This window comes from Triticum urartu, chromosome 2, assembly GCF_003073215.2.
Source record: "Triticum urartu cultivar G1812 chromosome 2, Tu2.1, whole genome shotgun sequence".
In the NCBI taxonomy this organism is placed as follows: domain Eukaryota; kingdom Viridiplantae; phylum Streptophyta; class Magnoliopsida; order Poales; family Poaceae; genus Triticum; species Triticum urartu.
Window position 1 is genome coordinate 187,744,983 of NC_053023.1, and position 16,594 is coordinate 187,761,576.

The window sequence follows — 16,594 nt, forward strand, 5'->3', positions numbered from 1 at the left end:
GGATTACTTTGGTACCTCCCTGCTAGACTTATAGCAAGGCACACATCAGGTCTGGTACACAGCATTGCATACATGATAGATCCTATGGATGAAGCATAGGGAATATCTTTCATTTTCTCTCTATCTTCTGCAGTGGTCGGGCATTGAGTCTTACTCAACTTCACACCTTGTAACACATGCAAGAACCCTTTCTTTGCTTGATCCATATTGAACTTCTTCAAAACTTTGTCAAGGTATGTGCTTTGTGAAAGTCCAATTAAGCGTCTCGATCTATCTCTATAGATCTTGATGCCCAATATATAAGTAGCTTCACCAAGGTCTTTCATTGAATTTTTTTATTCAAGTATCCCTTTATGCTATCCAGAAAATTCTATATCATTTCCAATCAACAAATATGTCATCCACATATAATATTAGAAATGCTACAGAGCTCCCACTCACTTTCTTGTAAATACAGGCTTCTCCAAAAGTCTGTATAAAACCAAATGCTTTGATCACACTATCAAAGCGTTTATTCCAACTCCGAGGGGCTTGCACCAGTCCATAAATGGATCGCTGGAGCTTGCACACTTTGTTAGCTCCCTTTGGATCGACAAAACCTTCTGGTTGCATCATATACAACTCTTCTTCCAGAAATCCATTCAAGAATGCAGTTTTGACATTCATCTGCCATATTTCATAATCATAAAACGCGGCAATTACTAACATGATTCGGACAGACTTAAGCATCGCTACGGGTGAGAAGGTCTCATCGTAGTCAATCCCTTGAACTTGTCAAAAACCTGTCGCAACAAGTCGAGCTTTGTAGACAGTAACATTACCGTCAGCGTCAGTCTTCTTCTTGAAGATCCATTTATTCTCAATTGCTTGCCTATCAGCGGGAAAGTCAAGCAAAGTCCACACTTTGTTCTCATACATGGATCCCATCTCAGATTTCATGGCTTCAAGCCATTTTGCGGAATCTGGGCTCACCATTGCTTCTTCATAGTTCGTAGGTTCATCATGATCTAGTAGCATGACTTCCAGAACAGGATTACCGTACCACTCTGGTGCGGATCTTACTCTGGTTGACCTACGAGGTTCAGTAACAGCTTGATCTAAAGTTTCATGATCATCATCATTAACTTCCTCACTAATTGGTGTAGGTGTCGCAGAAATCGTTTTCTGTGATGAACTACTTTCCAATAAGGGAGCAGGTACAGTTACCTCATCAAGTTCTACTTTCCTCCCACTCACTTCTTTCGAGAGAAACTCCTTCTCTAGAAAAACTCTGAATTTAGCAACAAAAGTCTTGCCGTCGGATCTGTGATAGAAGGTGTACCCAACAGTCTCCTTTGGGTATCCTATGAAGACACATTTCTCCGATTTGGGTTCGAGCTTATCAGGTTGAAGCTTTTTCACATAAGCATCGTAGCCCCAAACTTTTAGAAACGAAAACTTTGGTTTCTTGCCAAACCACAGTTCATAAGGTGTCGTTTCAACGGATTTCGATGGTGCCCTATTTAACGTGAATGCAGCCGTCTCTAAAGCATGACCCTAAAACGATAGCGGTAAATCTGTAAGAGACATCATAGATCACACCATATGTAGTAAAGTACGATTACGATGTTCGGACACACCATTACGCTGTGGTGTTCCGGGTGGCGTGAGTTGCGAAACTATTCTGCATTGTTTTAAATGTAGACCAAACTCGTAACTCAAATATTCTCCTCCACGATCAGATCGTAGAAACTTTATTTTCTTGTTACGATGATTTTCAACTTCACTCTGAAATTCTTTGAACTTTTCAAATGTTTCGGACTTATGCTTCATTAAGTAGATATACCCATATCTGCTTAAATCATCTGTGAATGTGAGAAAATAACAATATCCGCCACGAGCCTCAACATTCATCGGACCACATACATCTGTATGTATGATTTCCAACAAATTTGTTGCTCTCTCCATAGTTCCGGAGAACGGCGTTTTAGTCATCTTGCCCATGAGGCACGGTTCACAAGTACCAAATGATTCATAATCAAGTGGTTCCAAAAGTCCATTAGTATGGAGTTTCTTCATGCGCTTTACACCGATATGACCTAAACGGCAGTGCCACAAATAGGTTGCACTATCATTATCAACTCTGCATCTTTTGGCTTCAACATTATGAATATGTGTGTCACTACTATCAAGATTCAATAAGAATAGACCATTCTTCACGGGTGCATGACCATAAAAGATATTACTCATATAAATAGAACAACCATTATTCTCTGATTTAAATGAATAACCGTCTCGCATCAAACAAGATCCAGATATAATGTTCATGCTCAACGCTGGCACCAAATAACAATTATTTAGGTCTAATACTAATCCCGAAGGTAGATGTGGAGGTAGCATGCCGACCGCGATCACATCGACTTTGGAACCATTTCCCACGCGCATCGTCACCTCGTCCTTAGCCAATCTTCGCTTAATCCGTAGCCCCTGTTTCGAGTTGCAAATATTAGCAACAGAACCAGTATCAAATACCCAGGTGCTACTGCGAGCATTAGTAAGGTACACATCAATAACATGTATATCACATATACCTTTGTTCACCTTGCCATCCTTCTTATCCGCCAAATACTTGGGGCAGTTCCGCTTCAAGTGACCAGACTGCTTGCAGTAGAAGCACTCAGTTTCAGGCTTAGGTTCAGACTTGGGTTTCTTCTCTTGAGCAGCAACTTGCTTGCTGTTCTTCTTGAAGTTCCCCTTCTTCTTCCCTTTGCCCTTTTTCTTGAAACTAGTGGTCTTGTTGACCATCAACACTTGATGCTCCTTCTTGATTTCTACCTCCGCAGCCTTTAGCATTGCGAAGAGCTCGGGAATTGTTTTATACATCCCTTGCATATTATAGTTCATCACGAAGCTCTTGTAGCTTGGTGGCAGTGATTGAAGAACTCTGTCAATGACACTATCAACTGGAAGATTAACTCCCAGCTGAGTCAAGTGATTATGGTACCCAGACATTCAGAGTATATGTTCACTGACATAACTATTCTCCTTCATTTTGCAGCTGTAGAACTTATTGGAGACTTCATATCTCTCAATCTGGGAATTTGCTTGAAATATTAACTTCAACTCCTGGAACATCTCATATGCTCCATGATGTTCAAAACGTCGTTGAAGTCCCGGTTCTAAGCCGTAAAGCATGGCACACTAAACTATCGAGTAGTCATCAGCTTTGCTCTGCCAGACGTTCTTAGCGTCATCAGTTGCATCAGCAGCAGGCCTAGCACTCAGGGGTGCTTCCAGGACGTAATTCTTCTGTGCAACAATGAGGATAATCCTCAAGTTACGGACCCAGTCCGTGTAATTGCTACCATCATCTTTCAACTTTGCTTTCTCAAGGAACGCATTAAAATTCAACGGAACAACAACACGGGCCATCTATCTACAATCAACATAGACAAGCAAGATACTATCAGGTACTAAGTTCATGATAAATTTAAGTTCAATTAATCATATTACTTAAGAACTCCCACTTAGATAGACATCCCTTTAATCCTCTAAGTGATCACGTGATCCAAATCAACTAAACCATGTCTGATCATCACGTGAGATGGAGTAGTTTCAATGGTGAACATCACTATGTTGATCATATCTACTATATGATTCACACTCGACCTTCCGGTCTCCGTGTTTCGAGGCCATATCTGTTATATGCTAGGCTCGTCAAGTTTAACCTAAGTATTCCGTGTTTGCAACTGTTTTGCACCCGTTGTATTTAAACATAGAGCATATCACACCCGATCATCACGTGGTGTCTCAGCACGAAGAACTTTCGCAACGGTGCATACTCAGGGAGAACACTTATACTTTGATAATTTAGTGAGGGATCATCTTATAATGCTACCGTCAATCAAAGCAAGATAAGATGCATAAAATATAAACATCACATGCAATCAATATAAGTGATATGATATGGCCATCATCATCTTGTGCTTATGATCTCCATCTCTGAAGCACCATCATGATCACCATCGTCATCGGCGCGACACTTTGATCTCCATCATAGCATCGTTGTCGTCTCGCCAATCTTATGCTTCCATGACTATCGCTACCGCTTAGTGATAAAGTAAAGCATTACAGGGCGATTGTATTGCATACAATAAAGCGACAACCATATGGCTCCTGCCAGTTGCCGATAACTTCGGTTACAAAACATGATCATCTCATACAATAAAATTTAGCATCATGACTTGACCATATCACATCACAACATGCCCTGCAAAAACAAGTTAGACGTCCTCAACTTTGTTGTTGCAAGTTTTACGTGGCTGCTACGGGCTTAGCAAGAACCGTTCTTACCTACGCATCAAAACCACAACGATAGTTTGTCAAGTTGGTGTTGTTTTAACCTTCGCAAGGACCGGGCGTAGCCATACTCGGTTCAACTAAAGTTGGAGAAACTGACACCCGCCAGCCACCTATGTGCAAAGCACGTCGGTAGAACCAGTCTCGCGTAAGCGTACGCGTAATGTCGGTCCAGGCCGCTTTATCCAACAATACCGCCGAACCAAAGTATGACATGCTGGTAAGCAGTATGACTTATATCGCCCACAACTCACTTGTGTTCTACTCGTGCATATAACATCAACGCATAAAACCTGGCTTTGATACCACTGTTGGGGAACGTAGTAATTTCAAAAAAATTCCTACGCATACGCAAGATCATGGTGATGCATAGCAACGAGAGGGGAGAGTGTTGCCCACGTATCCTCGTAGACCGAAAGCGGAAGCGTTAGCACAACGCGGTTGATGTAGTCGTACGTCTTCATGTTCCGACCGATCAACTACCGAACGTACGACACCTCTGAGTTCAGCACACGTTCACCCCGATGACATCCCTCGAACTCCGATCCAGCCAAGTGTTGAGGGAGAGTTTCGTCAGCACGACGGCGTGGTGACGATGTTGATGTTCTACCAATGCAGGGCTTCGCCTAAGCACCGCTACAGTATTATCGAGGTGGACTATGGTGGAGGGGGGCACCGCACACGGCTAAGAGATCAATGATCTAATGTTGTGTGTCTAGGGTGCCCCTGCCCCTGTATATAAAGGAGCAAGGGGGGGGGGGTGCGGCCGTCCAGGGCATAGGCGCGCCAGGAGGAGTCCTACTCCCACCGGGAGTAGGACTCCCCCCTTTCCTAGTTGGATTAGGACTTGGGAGGGGGGAAGAAGGAAAGAGGGGGGCCGACCCCCTTTTCCCTAAACCAATTCGGTTTGGGCCTTGGGAGGGCGCGCCCCACACTTCCTTGCTTCCCTCCTTTTTCCACTAAGGCCCATGTAGGCCCATTAAGCCCCTGGGGGGTTCCGGTAACCTCCTGGTACTACGGTAAAATCCCGATTTCACCCGGAACACTTCTGATATCCAAACATAGGCTTCCAATATATCAATCTTCATGTCTCGACCATTTCGAGACTCCTCATCATGTCCGTGATCACATTCGGGACTCCGAACAACCTTTGGTACATCAAAACATATAAACTCATAATATAACTGTCATCATAGCGTTAAGCGTGCGGACCCTACGGGTTCGAGAACTATGTAGACATGACCGAGACACGTCTCCAGTCAATAACCAATAGCGGAACCTGGATGCTCATATTGGCTCCTACATATTCTACGAAGATCTTTATCGGTCAAACCGCATAACAACATACGTTGTTCCCTTTGTCATCGGTATGTCACTTGCCCGAGATTCGATCGTCGGTATCTCAATACCTAGTTCAATCTCGTTACCGGCAAGTCTCTTTACTCATTCCCTAATACACCATCCCGCAACTAACTCATTAGTTGCAATGCTTGCAAGGCTTAAGTGATGTGCATTACCGAGAGGGCCCAGAGATACCTCTCCGACAATCGGAGTGACAAATCCTAATCTCGAAATATGCCAACCCAACAAGTACCTTCGGAGACACCTGTAGAGCACCTTTATAATCACCCAGTTACGTTGTGACGTTTGGTATCACACAAAGTGTTCCTCTGGTAAACGGGAGTTGCATAATCTCATAGTCATAGGAACATGTATAAGTCATGAAGAAAGCAATAGCAACATACTAAACGATCGTGTGCTAAGCTAACGGAATGGGTCATGTCAATCACATCATTCTCCTTATGATGTGATCCCGTTAATCAAATGACAACTCATGTCTATGGTTAGGAAACATAACCATCTTTGATCAACGAGCTAGTCAAGTAGAGGCATACTAGTGACACTCTGTTTGTCTATGTAGTCACACATGTATTATGTTTCCAGTTATTACAATTCTAGCATGAATAATAAACATTTATCATGATATAAGGAAAAAAATAATAACTTTATTATTGCCTCTAGGGCATATTTCCTTCACTTTGACGTTGAAGATGTCGCTCACGTCGTAGTTGTCGCGCGGGAGGTCGATCTTGAAGGCGTATTCGGCGATCGGTAGGCACGGTTGCAAGATTTCTCTACAAAATAGATGTGTAATATGTGAAGTATCGTCTATCTTGTGGCAAGATATGAAATGAGCCTTGGTGGAGAATTGGTTCACAACAACAAACACGGAATCCTTTCCATTCCTATTTCTAGGCAACCCAAGCACAAAATCCATATGAAAATCCTCCCATGGGTGATATGCAATTGGAAGTGGCAATGAAGGGCCATGAGATTGAGCTTTGTACTTAGCTTTGCAAGATGTAGGGTATTGGTTGGTGAAGCGATTGACGTCACGAAGCATCGAGAGCCAAGACTAGTGCTTGGAGATCGTAGCAAGTGTCTTGTCATGTCCAAGGTGGATGAGTAGTTGATATTGCCATTGGATCTCTTTAGGTTCCTCGGGGTTGACGCGGTAGGGCACCTTGTTAGTAAGGGGCGCTCCGGGGATGATGTCGAGTTGGTGCTTAATGCCTTGTAGTGGAGGTAGTCCCGGAGGTAGCTCGTCGGGGAAAACATCGTGAAATTCCTGCAAAAGAGAAGACAACACTAGAGTAAGAGTGTGATGGGTGTTAGCTTTTGGTGCCTCGTCGTTGCATGAAAGGTCATAGTGCATGACACTAGATGGGTTCCCACACACTTTTCTCATCTCACATGTGGTGGCAAATAGAACGAAGTACTTCTTGTCGCTCATCGCGGAGTCACTCAATTTGGGCTTGTGGCGCTCACTTTCTTTTTGGTGGTTCGCTCTCTCACTATTTTCTCCATGATGGGTGGCTTGCTTGTCAGCGATCACTTGGCTTGGCGACATGGGGCGAAGTACGTACTCCTTTCCCTTCATCTTGAAGATGTAGTGGTTCATTCGGCCGTTGTGAATGACTCTATCAAATTGCCATGGGCGTCCAAGGAGAAGGTGGCAAATGGTCATTGGAACGACGTCGCAGTCCAAAGTGTCTTCGTAGACACCAATTTTGAACGGGACTTGTACTCGATGCTCGACTTGGATAGTTCAAGAGTCGCTAAGCCATTGCACTTTGTATGGATGTGGGTGATTCGTCTTGGGCAATTGGAGCTTGGAGCAAAGTTCTTCGCTTGCGAGATTATGACAACTCCCTCCATCGATGATGACCTTGACAGATCTTCCATCGATGCCGACCTTGGTGTGGAATATGTGGCATCTTTGGTCTTCATCTTGGTGATGTTGAAGAGTCAAGACCTTGGAGACAACGAGAGCGGGACTTGAATCTCCATCACAAAAGACTTGATTCTCTTCTTCTTCGGTCACGCGCCGGTGCCTTGCCACTTGCTCAAGGGCTTTCATCTCCTCATCACTCATGGAGTCGTATGTACCATCTTCATTGAGGATCATGGTTCGCTTGTTGGTACACTTGGATGACTTGTGGCCTTGGCCGCCGCATGTGAAGCATTTGAAGGAACTCGTCTTGACAGTCTCATCGGTTGGGGTAGATGATGATGAAGCTCTCGGCTTGAAGTTGCTTGTAGTAGGATGATGACTTGGGGTGGTCGAAGATGTTGGAGTCGTCGAAGCTTGATTGTTGGAGAAGCCGTCGGACTTGGATGAGAACTTGGCATACTTGAAATCGTCTTGCACTTGACGTTCCACTTTGGTAGCTTGATGCACTAGCTCGATGAGGTTCGAGTATGGCTGTAAGTCGACGATCTTCTTGATAGGATGGTTGAGTCCATTCAAGAAACGTGCCATAGTTTGCTCATCATCTTCCGTGACATTGGCTCGTATCATGGCAATCTCCATCTCCTTGTAGTACTCTTCAACGCTCTTGGTTCCTTGCTTGAGTAGTTGGAGTTTCTTGAAGAGGTCGCGGTTGCAGTAGGTAGGCACGAAGCGTGCTCTCATGACATCCTTCATTTGTGCCCAAGTAGTGATGGGTGGTTCACCTCTTGCCTCACGGTGCTCGATGACTTGTTCCCACCAAATGAGGACATAGTCTTGAAACTCAAGTGATGCCATCACGATATTCTTCTCTTCTTCATAGTTGTGCAAACGGAAGATCTTGTCAACCTTCAATGCCCATGATAGGTACTCTTCGGGGTCGTTGCTTCCATTGAAATTGGGCATGGTGAACTTTAGCTTCCCGTAGCGTTGCTCTTCATTGTGTTGGGGTCGAGGGTGATGACGCCCATGTTGTTGATGATTGTCAAGCTCGTGTTGCTCTTCGTGAGGAGGGTTTTCAACCTCATGTTGCTCTTGTCGTGGAGGATTTCCATTGTCTTCATGCTCTTGATGACTTTGATGTTCTTGGCGAGCTTGTGGAGGAGCTTGTTGAGCTCGAGGAGGAACTTGAGGAATGTGACGGTGCACACGATCTTGATGTCGTCGTTCATGAAGTTCTTCGCGAAATGCTTCTTCTTGTTCTCGAGCTTTTCGGCCTCGGTAGGCTACGGCTCGACTTGAATCTTGTAGGGCTTGTTGCGCCGCAAGTGCTTGAGCTTCATGGAGTTGTTGTTCTTGGCGTTGTGCTTCGGCATCTTGCGCTTCTTGGTGTAGACGCGCGCGCTCTTCCTCGTCATGTTGGCGTTGTCATTGCCGTTCTCGTGCTAGTGCAAAAGCTTCTTGAGTTTGACGTTGTCGGCGGTCTTGAGAGTCGGTATCGCGTAGAGGATTGAGGCTTGCTTGACGATCATTGTGCGCGGCACGGCGTAGAGTGTTCGATGTCGGTGTACTTGAGCCGGAGAGGGTGAAGTCGGAGTGTCGACTTGAGCGAGTCCTTCTTGATGAAGACGAAGTGGAAGAAGAGCGGTTGGGCAACAAAGCGCGAATCTCGTCCATTCTTGCGTCATTCTCTTGCTTGTGATCGTCGAGCTTGTGGTCGAAGTAGTCCCTGATACGTTGCTCGGAGAGTCGCAAGTCGGCGGCAAGGTTGTCGATGCGTTCACTCATTGCTTGTTGCTCTTGATGCAAAGCACGTTGTGCACCAAAGAGGTGGCTCTTGGTGACGTAGGAGTTCATGTCGTCATCGTGCTCAATGAAGAGTGGGTTGATAGAAGTACTTGGCCTATCCATCATTCCAAGACAAATGTGAGTGGTAGAAAAAGAAGAACGAATACCAAATGTACCTTGACCGAAGTTGAAAGTGGACCGATGATCACTCCAATGTAGGACAAGGAAATAGCACAATTGGTACTAGGTCTTGCCGGTTTCTCACACATACACAAGTAAAAGCTTATGGTGAAGCTTGGTTAGGATGGTGGCACAAAATTGGATGTAATTGTAAGTGAGCTTCAATAATGTTGGAGAAGATTCGCAAGATGCAATGTAACAAGTAGACCAAGCATATAAGGTACACGGAAACACACACGCAAAAAGATAAGTGGGGTCGTGCAACCAAGGATGAGCCAAAATGTGGAATCCACAAAAATGCTCGTGTTGCACAACACTAGAGAGACGCTAGCACGATTGCACAATAGGCGGATACAAGAACTTGTGCACAACCTACTTAGCAAAAATGCAACAACTTCTATCCCAAGTATGTTCTATGCAAGGTGTTTCTATGCGATGATCCAAGATGACCGAGTATGACAAACTTAATGTTGTATGATGTTATGGTTCTTGCTTAAAAGCTCTTCGCTTATCTTTCCTCTTTGCTTAAAAGCTTGTTTGGCTCTTTGATGTTTGAGCTCTTTTCTCATGCAATGCTTGACGAACCAAGATAGCAATTGTGTATGCGATGACAACTTTGTGACACAAGAGATGATACCAATATATGCAACAATGATGTATGTATGCTATGGGAAGTATGATCACTAATGTGCACAAGTCTCGTTGCCGGCAATACTCAATGGCTAGTCTCGATGGGCAAGCAACGCAAAGGAGTAAGGCTATGATGGCTATCAATGTAATGGCAAGAGTGATATGTCCAATACCAAGACGAGGTTACCGTTCTTTGGTTCCACATCCGTAAGCAAGAACGGATGACAGTGATCCAATCACGAATATCAAGATGTAGTCGAGGTGGTCGTTGTTGATGACGTGTCCGTGGCGAAGATGAGCGGCGGTGATGTCGATGTCGAACCGTACCTAGATAGCCGAAACACAAAAGGATGCGGAACCACAACTCAAAATCTCAAAGCTCGAAGTGGCAACACGTGTCGGAGAGTGAAACGGTCCAAATGGTGGTGGTATGTGGAAGTGGTGATGGTGTATTGGTGGTAGGAGTGCGTATGAGGAAATGTGGGGCGGTGGTGGTGACTACACTGAAAAAATTCAGTTTCGTCAGGGTTCGTCGGACGTCCGCGCTGGGTCGGTCGTGCGGTCGTCGGACGTCCGGTGCCTGGGTGAATTTCGGGCACGGGATGAACAGCTAGGGTTCGAGGTGGAGATGGCGAAAATGGTCAAATCCGAAGGATTTTGTGGATGGAAAGGGTGGGGAAAGGGGGGAAAAGCTAGATCCACTCAAAAGAAAGCAAATCCACAGATCCAAACCAACAAAATCTCAACACACTAACAAATCACAAAAAATGGGGCTATTTTTGTGGGGAATTTTCGAATTAGGACGAAAAACAACAAAAACTAGGCTAGAAACACAACGGGGAGGCTCCGAAATCGTGATCAACGTGGCTCATGATACCAAGATGATGTAGGGTGGGAACCCTAATCGGCCGATCTTTCACGAAAGGAGCGGATCCCGCGATGAACATGAAGAACACAAGGAGGTAAACGAGGGAAAACACGGGGCAAACACAAAAGAGACACTCAAGCCAACAATCACACATGTGCTAGATCCTCATATACAAAGAACGATACACGATCCACTGTCAACTAGGGACGATACAAGAGGCACTATCTTCTCCGTGAGGAGGTCTTGAGTTCTTCCCTAAAAGGGGTCTTGAATCCGCTTGGGGGATCTTCTGCGGTGGAGGCTCGAATCTCCGGGGAGAAGGTAACCAAGTGGATGAGCAAAGCTCTCACACAAATATGAGCTAATCCTTTGCTAACCCTAGAAAGGAGGAGGGAGAGGTCTATTTATAGTCTTAGTGCAAAAGAGGAGGGCGAAGGGGTACATGGGCTGCGGCCCAACACGAAACAGCACAGAGGCGTCGGACGTCCGGTAGTCACCGGTCGTCCGAAGGCTCGCGAGGGTCCGGACGTCCGGTGCCTGTTGGACGTCCGTAGATTCTGCTCGGGTGGACTTCGGTCGGACGTCCAGACGGGGTCGGACGTCCGGAGCCTGGAGGTCATCGGTCGTCCGTAGCGCTTCGGAAGTCCGTAGTTTTGGCTCGGTTGTGGAAGCGTCGGTCGTCGGACGTCCGGGGTCTGTCGGTCGTCCGGAGCCTGGGGACTTCGAGCAGTTCTTCTTCTTGTCCCGTGAACTTGGCGTCCTCACCATCTTGTCCGTTGAGTGTAGTTGGTCTGTGGCTTTCCTCCAAGTACCTGATCACACATAGGGTTTCCACTTGAGGTAGTAGCCAATTCTCATGCATGGAGAGTGGAAGTTCGGAGAGGAGTGAGTTCACCTTATCTTTGATAGCTTTGGCTCGGGCTCTTGTCATTGGTCCAAGTGGTGACGTTGGAGGTGTAGGTGCGTCCATCGGGATGACCGTGGGATGCTCCGCATTAAGAAACCTCCCTAATTCTAACTTAGGCCTCATTTGGTTTATAGGATAGGATTATCATAGGAATATGAAACTTGTAGGAAATGAGATGATATGCATCTCAAATCCTATAAGGCCTCCTTTGGTTTGGAGGAATTATATAGGAATTTCATGGATAAGTCTATCGAAAAAATGTTTAGAGCCCTTTGGTTTGTAGGAATATAATCTTATTTCTATGGAGCAATTCTTCCTATCTTTCGTATTTTATAGAGAAATAAACATTAGTCTAGACTTAATGAAAAAAAATCCTATGATGCGAATCACATGACATCCTATTTTTCTTTAAAGTGTGGAGAATATGAACCAATCATATGTAGGAATAGGAATTCATTCCTATGAACCAAAGGGTTCTAAAGGTAAAAATTCTACAATAATGCTATCCCATAGAATTCCTATGATATTCCTCCAAATCAAAGGAGGCCTAAGTATTAACTAGTTGGTTGATATGATTTGGATACCCCCTAATCTTAGTTTCACTCCTAAATTGCAAAACTTGAAGTTATTGTTAGAATCTAACTGGAATTAGAGCTGATAGTGTGTCGTCTGTTTTGCATTGTGAACTAGGGCTAGGACAAAGTTGACATAGTCCAGTCTAGTACTTTTGAATCAGACTACATTTGGAAATACATCTCTTAGTTGATTACATTGTTTATTTTAACACGCACAAGGCAGGTCTGGCCTGACTAAACTGCATAGTTTAGGTATATACTCTTGAGATTTGTCCATGTGAAAACCATGCATCTGCTCTGGAAATCTTTTGCTATCACGTTTAACCAAGCCGTGTTTAGCGCATGCATGCATTACACGAGCGGCTAAAGCCCATATTCCACTGCCCTTGTAGTTGACTGTAAGTGCTCTAGGGAAATAGAATCACATACTTACAGTGGGTGCGATACAAAAGCAAAGCAGGCAAAAAGGCCATTTTTATTTAATCCTACCAGGCCCGTCGCTTTCAGGGTTTAACACGACACCAACTTCCTTCTGTTGTAGAATTTCTTAGTGGCGAAGTCACTAGGGTACGGTCCATCACAATTCACAAAGCATGTTTTGTTCATACTCCAAATTCTTTTAATGGTTCACTAGGGCAGGTACTCCAAAATAGAGTGCTAATAAATCAATGAAGATATCTTATAAAGGTTCTAATGGACCAAATAATTCAAAAACACTGAAATTCTTTTGAAAATTTTCCTAATGGACCAAATCTTTTTTTTCCGGAAAGAATCAGATCTACTATAAAGATTCACCGGAAGTACAAAGCACCTCAAACATAATAAAAATTACATCAAGGTCCATCAACCACCGAACGACCATTGTCGCCGTCAGAACAAACCACTGACGCGTTGATGTCGCCGCTCCCATACCGGAGCCGACTAAGGCCTTGTACAATGGGAGATACTTAAGGAGGTGCTTAGAAAAATAAACCGAGTATTTTTGAAGCATTGGTGTCTATTTTTACAGGAGAGACGCTTAGTTAAGCGTCTGCCCTGTACAAATAAGCACAAGTGTTTAAGGAAAGCCTAATTTATTTCTCTAAGCACCTCCCCTAAACACCTTGCATTATACAAGGCCTAATGGACCAAATCTTAAAGGCGTTGTGTATGGCAAGGTTCCTCCATGCGTAGAGAGTGGTGAAACTTGTTGAGAAAATGATTATACTAATGTTGGTTAATTAATATAAGATGCTTATAAAATTGATTATACCATACATTAATGACCCCAAAAAATGTGCATACCAAATTAGAATAATAAAAATAAAAATACATAACTACAACTAAATAAAGGTTATGAATAGTACCTTGCTGGTACTATTCACAGCCAGTCATGTTTTTTCTTCTGGTTTTTGTGTTGTGCATTGGAAAAATATAATTGTATATCTTTAAATGTGTAATGCAGTAGTGTTGTCATTTTTTTAAAAATTACCAAGACTTTTGTGATGTTGAATTATGAGCTCAATCTTTCGGAATAATAATAATAATAATAATAATAATAATAATAATAATAATAATAATAATAATAATAATAATAATAATAATAATACGAGCTTAATGCACTAGTACAGCTAAAAGGGTTAGTGCACGGTACGCTAAATGCCCACATAAACTCTAACATTCCAAATTTTACTTTGTCAGAAACACACGACTCCAAAATTCCTAGCCCTTCTGGTAACAATGTACAACGGTTAAAAGAACAAGTTAAAATGTTAATCGGTGAATTATCACCCTGTGCAGGATCCAGAATTACATATGACCACAAACTCATGCATGCAACAGAAACCAGCGCACGAGCACACGCACACAGCTACCGTCCGGCTCTGATCAAGACATTACAATGAGCAGGGACATGACAGCCGCGCTGGCCGCGGCGAGTGCCGCCTGTGCGGCAGTAGCAACGGCGGCGGAGCTCTTGCCCTCCTCGCCCGGCTGGACCTGCGGGACGTCCTCAGGGCATTTGAGCCCCAGGTTGTCCCCCTTGCATGTATTGGCGAAGAGCCCCGCCGGGTACTTGCCGTAGAGGTGGATGAGGCTGAACATGGTGGCGGCGCAGTTGGTGGCGACGTCGTTGATGTAGGTGTCGTAGGGGCACGCGAACTCCGTGAGCGCCGCGCAGCACAGCGCCGGCTGGTACAGGGGCCCTTTACACTTGCTCGTGATGAGGGTGTAGTTGGCCCCCTCGAAGGTCACCGGGCATTCTGCGCAGGAGATCCGTGTCAGCCGGTCCACTCCACGTACGAGCCTCGCGGGACGTTGGAGGGAGCGAACGCAAAAGTTGGATTTACTTACCCTTCTTGGCCTGCAGCAAGCTCCGGCCGGCGCCGCCGTGCGAGTGCGACTGGAGCGCGTCATCTGCATCCACGGGGCGCAACGGCAGATCGGTCAGATGATCAAGCTACGGATCAAGAAAGCCGAATCACGTTAAAATAATATTATGGGAATTAAGTGCCGTAACGAGGATGACCGTGGACCAACTTGAGATGAATCCGGCGGCGGCGAAGCCGGTGACGACGGCGAGAACGGCGGCGCGCAGCATCAGGACTCTATCCAGCTCCAGAACCATGTTGATTTTGTGGCCGCCTCCTCCCTGGCCACCGAGGCTTCGCTAGCTCCAGGCCGCGCGCCTCTTCCGGTCTCGGGATCGATGGCAGAGGGAGGCAATGGGCGCAGAGGGCGGTGAGGAGAGGTTAACGGTGGCACCGTAGAGAGGCAGGGAGAGACGAAGCGGTGGAGAGACGGATGGACGCGGAGGAGGGCAGAGGTTGGCGCCGGCGCGCGCCCGAGACAAACGGGGACGTGTTTTAAAATAGGCGTGGATTTGAACGGCTAGGAACGTCGTGGGCTGGACCTCGCGCCAACCTCTGCATGGTTTCTATTCAAGGTGACCACGGTCAGGGGTAGATTGTTGCACTCAGGCCCGTATGTGGGCAGGCGCAACCGGAGCAGCTGCACAGGGCCCCAAAAAATCTTGAGGCCCCTAATTTTTTTAGCACAGTACATTAGTATTGTTATTACTATAACTAATCAGGTACTTGTTCTCAAGAAAACTAATCAGGTATTATTACAGACTAAATAAACAAGGCACGGCCGAACTTGCTGACCTTAACCCCGGCCCAGTCATGTTCCTTTCTCATCTTCACGGTAATCGAAGCAGTCGCGTACGCAAACACATAAAATTCTGCTCAGCGACAGGCGCAAATCAAATCGCTGCAACTTAATGCTTCGTCTCCTGGTCTCCTCTCTCTGATTTTTCTCCAATGGATTCACATTGTTTCAAAAAAAAATGGCTACAACTGCTGATTTATTCGGCTGCGATGGTGCTACCTCGCACTTATAAATTGGGTGAATTTAGTTTGATTCTTCGTTCTCTCTTTCATCCCTCAGCAGAGCAATCGGAGTTTCCTTTGTTTCTCTTGGTCGAGGAGCAAAGCAATCGGAGCGCTATACGCCGTTGTTGCTTCATGGTCTGCATCCATCAACACTCAACAACTGTAGGTTGTTTGTCCCTTTTTGTTTTGAACTCCTCTGTTCTTAAGTTAATTTGCTGCTCTTTCATGAATGTATGCATCCGGCTGGCTTATAATTTTCTAAGATGTCTAATAGACGTAGGCACGATTCTAAGAATACAAGATAATTTAATATTTCAAAGTAATAAATATTTTTTTGGCATGATTTATCTTTGATATTTCTCAATGGTGAATGAAAAATATTTCGATTAGTTTTCCTGTATATGGGGCCTAGATTATCATTTTGCACCGGGGCCAAAATTTCTGAGGTACGGCCCTGGTTGCACTTAACGTTACTGCCCTCCAAAAATGAGAAGAAAGAGATAGAGAGAAAATGGAAAAAAAAGTTGTGAACTTACAATTTTATGAGTAATGAATAATGTTCACTCTTGATGACATAGCCACTGGACATGACATGTTTATATAGCCAGCAACCGGCTCGAAAATTGCTTTTGGAGGCCTCCATGGAGGCCACCAAATGTAAAATTCGTGAAAATTCATATTTTATACATTTCAAAAAATTCTGAA

The 16,594-nt window shown here is 44.9% G+C and overlaps 1 protein-coding gene across 1 annotated transcript; it reads right to left on the bottom strand.

The window, feature by feature from the left end:
• Window positions 1–14,323: 14,323 nt before the first annotated feature.
• Window positions 14,324–15,389, bottom strand: LOC125541381 (GPI-anchored protein LLG1-like). The gene is made up of 3 exons (XM_048704809.1): window positions 15,036–15,389; window positions 14,850–14,912; window positions 14,324–14,758 (listed from the first exon to the last, which is right to left on the bottom strand). Exons 1-3 carry the CDS (start codon window positions 15,121–15,123, stop codon window positions 14,385–14,387), a joined length of 525 nt encoding a protein of 174 aa, XP_048560766.1. The 5' UTR covers window positions 15,124–15,389; the 3' UTR covers window positions 14,324–14,384.
• Window positions 15,390–16,594: the final 1,205 nt, after the last annotated feature.